General features: G+C 46.7%; 1 protein-coding gene across 1 annotated transcript in view; it reads right to left on the minus strand.

Moving 5' to 3' along the window:
- p2ry10 (P2Y receptor family member 10) overlaps nt 1–6952 on the minus strand; it is a 7579-nt gene extending 627 nt beyond the window's left edge. Inside the window, exons 1-5 of the mRNA XM_045217358.1 lie at nt 6595–6952; nt 2766–2922; nt 1575–1825; nt 1130–1310; nt 1–456 (exon numbers count right to left, since the gene is read on the minus strand). The exon at nt 1–456 is cut by the window's left edge and continues 627 nt beyond it. Coding sequence (XP_045073293.1) covers nt 1–456; nt 1130–1310; nt 1575–1792 — 855 coding nt within the window. The 5' untranslated portion in view covers nt 1793–1825; nt 2766–2922; nt 6595–6952. The remainder of the gene's footprint in view (nt 457–1129; nt 1311–1574; nt 1826–2765; nt 2923–6594) is intronic.
- Nucleotides 6953–7588: the final 636 nt, after the last annotated feature.

Consider the following 7588-nt stretch of genomic DNA (forward strand, 5'->3'; position numbering starts at 1 on the left):
TGAGTGAGCGATCCGGAGAGAGCAGTAGGTGATGGCACCAAGCGGCAACACAAACCCAAACAGCTCTGCTAGCACCATCACGGCTGCCACCAGGGGCAGTGGCAGTTTCCTGGTGGGCAGGTCCTTAAAACAGCCGTCGATGGGTCTGGGGCTAGGGCTAGGGCTGGGGCTGGGGCTGGGGCTGGGGCTAGGGCTGGGGCTAGGGCTGGGGCTGGGGCTGGGGCTTGTGTAAGGTAAGGTGTAGGGTATGGAGTATGGTATTGGGCTACCAGTGTAATGGCTGGGGTTAGAGCTGGGTACAGGTATGTTGCTGATCCTCATGATGATAAAGGGGGAGCAACCTATTCCCACCACCAGCCACACGGTGGCGCTGATCAACAGGTCATAACGCCGTCTCCACCGTCTGGCATAGAAGGGGTGAAGCAAAAACACACACCTCTGGACACTGATACACACCTGGAGGAGGAGGAGGAGGGGGGAGGAGGAGGAGGGGGAGGAGGAGGAGGGGGGAGGAGGAGGAGGGAGGAGGAGGAGGGGGAGGAGGGGGAGGAGGGGGAGGAGGAGGGGGGAGGAGGAGGAGGGGGGGAGGAGGAGGAGGAGGGAGGGGGAGGAGGAGGAGGGGGAGGAGGAGGAGGGAGGAGGAGGGGAGGAGGAGGAGGAGGAGGAGGAGGAGGGGAGGAGGAGGAGGAGGAGGAGGGGGGAGGAGGAGGAGGGGGGAGGGAGGAGGAGGAGGAGGGGGGAGGAGGAGGAGGGGGAGGAGGAGGGGGAGGAGGAGGAGGGGGGGGAGGAGGGGGAGGAGGAGGGGGAGGAGGAGGAGGAGGAGGGGGAGGGGGAGGAGGAGGGAGGAGGAGGAGGAGGAGGGGGAGGAGGAGGAGGAGGGAGGAGGAGGGGGGAGGAGGAGGAGGGGGGGAGGAGGAGGAGGAGGAGGAGGGGGGAGGAGGAGGAGGAGGGGGAGGAGGAGGGGGGGTAGGAGGAGGAGGGGGAGGAGGAGGGGGGGAGGAGGAGGAGGGGGGAGGAGGAGGAGGGGGGAGGAGAGAGAGAGAGAGATTAGAGATGTGTGTGTTCTCACCAGGAAGGTGATGGAAGCGTACATGTTGAGGTAGAAACAGAGCAGACAGTGTGTTCTCACCAGGAAGGAGATGGAAGCGTACATGTTGAGGTATTTGAGGTAGAAACAGAACAGACACAGTGTTTGTCCAAAGGGCCAGGTGTGTGTCCGGTAGTAGTGGATCCTTAGAGGCAGAGACAGGACATGCAGCAGGTCAGCCAGAGCCAGGTTCACCATGAAGATCACTGCCTTGGTCTTTTTACTGAGGAGGGAGGAGAGAGGGGGTCAACACACACTAGGGAGGAGAAAGGGGAGGAGGGGGGAGGAGGGAGGAGGGGGGAGGAGGAGGAGGAGGAGGAGGGAGGAGAGAGGGGGTCAACACACACTAGGGAGGGCAAAGGGGAGTGTGTGTATGTGAGTGTGTGTATGTGAGTGTGTGTATGTGAGTGTGTGTATGTGAGTGTGTGTATGTGAGTGTGTGTATGTGAGTGTGTGTATGTGAGTGTGTGTATGTGAGTGTGTGTACCTGATGTGTCTACACAGCACCCAGAGAGCCGTGGTGTTGAGGCAGAGACCAGGGATGAAGAGCAGCAGGTAGAACCAAAAATACAGCTGCTCCATTCGCTGCTCCCAACCAATCACATCATAGGAACACCGCAAGGAGGAGGAGTTAACAGGAAGCTCCTCCCCCAGACCAGAGACATTCAGATTCATATTCTCACACTCACAAACTGTCACACACATTCATTCTGTCCCCACATTTGGACAGGAGAGGAACTGACAGAGAAACAGACAGATAGACAGAGAGATCATTACACAGATTATAACACTACAGGACATTACTCTGAGGACAGTCAGATTATAACACTACAGGACATTACTCTGAGGACAGTCAGATTATAACACTACAGGACATTACTCTGAGGACAGTCAGATTATAACACTACAGGACATTACTCTGAGGACAGTCAGATTATAACACTACAGGACATTACTCTGAGGACAGTCAGATTATAACACTACAGGACATTACTCTGAGGACAGTCAGATTATAACACTACAGGACATTACTCTGAGGACAGTCAGATTATAACACTACAGGACATTACTCTGAGGACAGTCAGATTATAACACTATAGGGCATTACTCTGAGGACAGTCAGATTATAACACTACAGGACATTACTCTGAGGACAGTCAGATTATAACACTACAGGACATTACTCTGAGGACAGTCAGATTATAACACTACAGGACATTACTCTGAGGACAGTCAGATTATAACACTACAGGACATTACTCTGAGGACAGTCAGATTATAACACTACAGGACATTACTCTGAGGACAGTCAGATTATAACACTACAGGACATTACTCTGAGAACAGTCAGATTATAACACTACAGGACATTACTCTGAGGACAGTCAGATTATAACACTACAGGACATTACTCTGAGGACAGTCAGATTATAACACTACAGGACATTACTCTGAGGACAGTCAGATTATAACACTACAGGACATTACTCTGAGGACAGTCAGATTATAACACTACAGGACATTACTCTGAGGACAGTCAGATTATAACACTATAGGACATTACTCTGAGGACAGTCAGATTATAACACTACAGGACATTACTCTGAGGACAGTCAGATTATAACACTATAGGACATTACTCTGAGGACAGTCAGATTATAACACTACAGGACATTACTCTGAGAACAGCAGCAGAGACTGGACTGGAAATGCTGTAGCAAGGTAAATCTGACAGCAGGATATGTGTTTGAACAGTTCCTCTGTTATCTACAGAACCATTCTACACTCCCCCTCCTCTTCCTTAGCCTAACCGCCAAGATTGGCCAACTCCCTTCCTGTGTGAGAGAGAGAGAGAGAGAGAGAGAGAGAGAGAGAGAGAGAGAGAGAGAGAAGAAAGTGAATAATAATGATTTCTGTATAAACGAACATGCACAATGTAATCAAATATGTACAGTACCAGTCAAAAGTGTGGACACACCTACATTCCAGGTGACACCTACTTCTTTATTTGTACTATTTTCTATGTTGTAGAATAATAGTGAAGACATCAAAACTATGAAATAACACATATGGAATCATGTAGTAACCAAAAAAGTGTAAAAGTGTTATATTTGAGATTCTTCAAAAAGCCACCCTTTGCCTTGATGACAGCTTTTCACACTCTTGGCATTCTCTCAACCAGCTTCACCTGGAATGCTTTTCCAACAGTCTTGAAGGAGTTCCCACATACGCTGAGCACTTGTTGGCTGCTTTTCCTTCACTCTGTGGTCCAATTCATCCCAAACCATCTCAATTGGGTTGAGGTCGGGGGATTGTGGATTGTGGAGGCCAGGTCATCTGATGCAGCACTACATCACTCTCCTTCTTGGTAAAATAGCCCTTACACAGCCTGGAGGTGTGTTGGGTCATTGTCCTGTTGAAAAACAAATGATAGTCCCACTAAGCCCAAACCAGATGGGATGGCGTATCGCCACAGAATGCTGTGGTAGCCATGCTGGCTAAGTATGCCTTGAATTCTAAATAAATCACAGACAGTGTCACCAGCAAAGCACCCCCACACCATAACACCTCCTCCTCCATGCTTTACGGTGGGAACTACACATTCGGACATCATCCGTTCACCCACACAGTGTCTCACAAAGACACAGTGGTTGGAACCAAAAATCTCAAATTTGGACTCCAGACCAAAGGACACATTTCCACCGATCTAATGTCCATTGCTCGTGTTTCTTGGCCCAAGCAGGTCTCTTCTTCTTATTGGTGTCCTTTAGTAGTGGTTTCTTTGCAGCAATTCGACCATGAAGGCCTGATTCACACAGTCCCCTCTGAGCAGTTGTTGAGATGTGTCTGTTACTTGAACTCTGTGAAGCATTTATTTGGGCTGCAATTTCTGAGGCTGGTAACTCTAATGAACTTATCCTCTGCAATGTAGGTAACTCTGGGTCTTCCATTCCTGTGGCGGTCCTCATTAGAGCCAGTTTCATCATAGTGCTTGATGGTTTTTGCGACTGCACAAATGTTCCGTATTGACTGACCTTCATGTCTTAAAGTAATGATGGACTGTCGTTTCTCTTTGCTTATTTGAGCTGTTCTTGCCATAATATGGACGTGGTCTTTTACCAAATAGGGCTATCTTCTGTATACCCCCCATCTTGTCACAATACAACTAATTGGCTCAAACACATTAAGACGGAAATAAATTCCACAAATTAACTTTTAAGAAGGCACACCTGTTAATTGAAATGCATTCCATGTGACTACCTCATGAAGCTGGTTGAGAGAATGGCAAGAGTGTGCAAAGCTGTCATCAAGGCAAAGGGTGGCTATTTGAAGAATCTCAAATATAAAATATATTTTGATTTGTTTAACAGTTTTTTGGTTACGACGTCATTCAAGGGTTTTGATTATTCTACAATGTAGAAAATAGTAAAAATAAAGACAAATACTTGAATGAGTAGGTGTGTCCAAACTGTTGACTGGTAGTGTATGTTTGGTGGGACATTGATGGAATATTCTCCTAACCCTCTGAAAATTGGGCACATGAATGTTCGTGCAACATTCCCATGAAATGTGTCTAGGACATCAATATTTGTACATTCTGTGAACATGGTAACCACGTTCTGGGTAAGTTCTATTTGACATTAAGGGAATGGTCTCTTGGAAACAGTCCTTGCACAGAACTGGGACATTCATATGAAAACGTTAATGAGACTCTTAAGGGAACGTTCTTTAAAGTTGTGAGGACGTTTGTTGTTAGCTGGGTATGACAGTTGAATCAGGACACTAAAACCTCCGGCCACAATCAGTACTGTCTAGTCACATGGTCCAAGACCTGACCAACACACTGTGATCTACCATCAGTGATGTAGCAACATGGCTCTACATTAACCAGAATACTGCACAGCTCTACATTAACCAGAATACTGCACAGCTCTACATTAACCAGAATACTGCACAGCTCTAACCTTAACCAGAACACTACACAGCTCTACATTAACCAGAATACTGCACAGCTCTACATTAACCAGAATACTGCACAGCTCTACATAAACCAGAATACTGCACAGCTCTACATTAACCAGAATACTGCACAGCTCTACATTAACCAGAACACTACACAGCTCTACATTAACCAGAATACTGCACAGCTCTACATTAACCAGAATACTGCACAGCTCTACATTAACCAGAATACTGCACAGCTCTAACCTTAACCAGAACACTACACAGCTCTACATTAACCAGAATACTACACAGCTCTACATTAACCAGAATACTGCACAGCTCTACATTAACCAGAATACTACACAGCTCTACATTAACCAGAACACTGCACAGCTCTACATTAACCAGAATACTGCACAGCTCTACATTAACCAGAATACTGCACAGCTCTAACCTTAACCAGAATACTGCACAGCTCTAACCTTAACCAGAATACTGCACAGCTCTAACCTTAACCAGAATACTGCACAGCTCTAACCTTAACCAGAATACTGCACAGCTCTAACCTTAACCAGAATACTGCACAGCTCTACATTAACCAGAATACTGCACAGCTCTAACCTTAACCAGAATACTGCACAGCTCTACATTAACCAGAATACTGCACAGCTCTAACCTTAACCAGAATACTGCACAGCTCTAACCTTAACCAGAATACTGCACAGCTCTAACCTTAACCAGAATACTGCACAGCTCTACATTAACCAGAATACTGCACAGCTCTAACCTTAACCAGAATACTGCACAGCTCTACATTAACCAGAATACTGCACAGCTCTAACCTTAACCAGAATACTGCACAGCTCTAACCTTAACCAGAATACTGCACAGCTCTACATTAACCAGAATAATAATAATAATAATAATATGCCATTTAGCAGACGCTTTTATCCAAAGCGACTTACAGTCATGCGTGCATACATTTTTGTGTATGGGTGGTCCCGGGGATCGAACCCACTACCTTGCCGTTACAAGCGCCGTGCTCTACCAGCTGAGCTACAGAGGACCACATACTACACAGCTCTACATTAACCAGAATACTGCACAGCTCTAACCTTAACCAGAATAATGCACAGCTCTACATTAACCAGAATACTGCACAGCTCTACATTAACCAGAATACTGCACAGCTCTACATAAACCCCCTGCTCTACTACAATCCTAGACAAAACGCTTTGGGATTGATCATTTTAAAGTTCAACATCTTCTGTGTCTTTGTGGTTGACACGTTCATAGTCTTTCCAAAGTATTTTCTCTAGCGTACACTCTGGGTTAAACCAACCAACACATTCTCTTATGTTCTGACAGAATGCCTCCACCTCTCAATCCCTCTCTGACCCTGTGTCTTAGGAGTGGTTTCCCAGATACCGACAAAGCCTTGTCTAGACTCTGAGCATGCTAAATAGTTATAATGTGTCCAGAAGATCTGGAAAGGTTTCTACTGGACTAAAAGCTCAACATGCTCAACTGTTGTAATGTTTCCAGAAGACCTATAGGTTTACCTGTAGTTTCACCAGGTAGATTCCCTCTCCAGGTGAGTCAGTCTGTGGTGAGGTGCAGGTGCAGGTAGAGGTCAGGTGAGAGGTCAGATCAGAGCCCTGAGAACATGAGCAGATGGATGTGAAACATCACATAGTAGAACAACTGACAGGCTGAGGGAGTCAACAGTCTATGCCTTCCTGTGTGTCTAAATGTGATGGCAGCAAGTTGTTCTGATGTCTGGTGTCAGGCAGCGGGCAGCTGGTTATGAGTGTGTTGTTGGTTGCTAATTTCTAGTGCAAAGCAGCTCCAACAGCGGTGGCGTGTAGAGTGTGGTGGTGGTGTGTGTGTGTGTGTGTGTGTGTGTGGTGTGTATGCATGTGTGTGTGTGTGTGTGTGTGTGTGTGCATGTGTGTCAGGGCTATCAGGGTTCTCAGTTCTCCCCATCCGTGACGCTGTTATTATGCCGTTGGTTACGTCAGTCAGACCCTAGCAACACCTGAAACACAACATACACAATGCTGGGGGAGGCGTGTGTTCTCACCTCTCTGTTAGGTGTAATACCATGAGCTGCAGAACACAACGGCAGAGTGGGAGTCCACATCAACTACACTACACACAGTCACTAACTACAACTCACCCTGATCCACCAGTTACACTGCTAACAGGCGTATCTGAGTCACACAAATCCTATCTGACAGAGAGACAGAAGACTGTAGAGGGTTAGGATTAGAGAAGACTGTACAAAGCGGTTCTTTACTTCCTGTTATGAAATAAGCTACTTCCCTTTTCCAACTGTCTTTATCAACTACTAAAACAGATATCGATCTCTCTGGATAAGAGCGTCTGCTAAATGACTAAAAATGTAAAATGTAAATGTCTATTTCAGTAGTGACCTGCCTGCTTCCTATTTCTCTCCTCTCCTCTTCTCCCCTAGTCTCCTCTCCTCTCCTCCCCTAGTCTCCTCTCCTCTCCTCCCCTAGTCTCCTCTCCTCTTCTCCCCTAGTCTCCTCTCCT

Source organism: Coregonus clupeaformis, unplaced genomic scaffold, assembly GCF_020615455.1.
Source record: "Coregonus clupeaformis isolate EN_2021a unplaced genomic scaffold, ASM2061545v1 scaf1025, whole genome shotgun sequence".
NCBI classification, from domain to species: domain Eukaryota; kingdom Metazoa; phylum Chordata; class Actinopteri; order Salmoniformes; family Salmonidae; genus Coregonus; species Coregonus clupeaformis.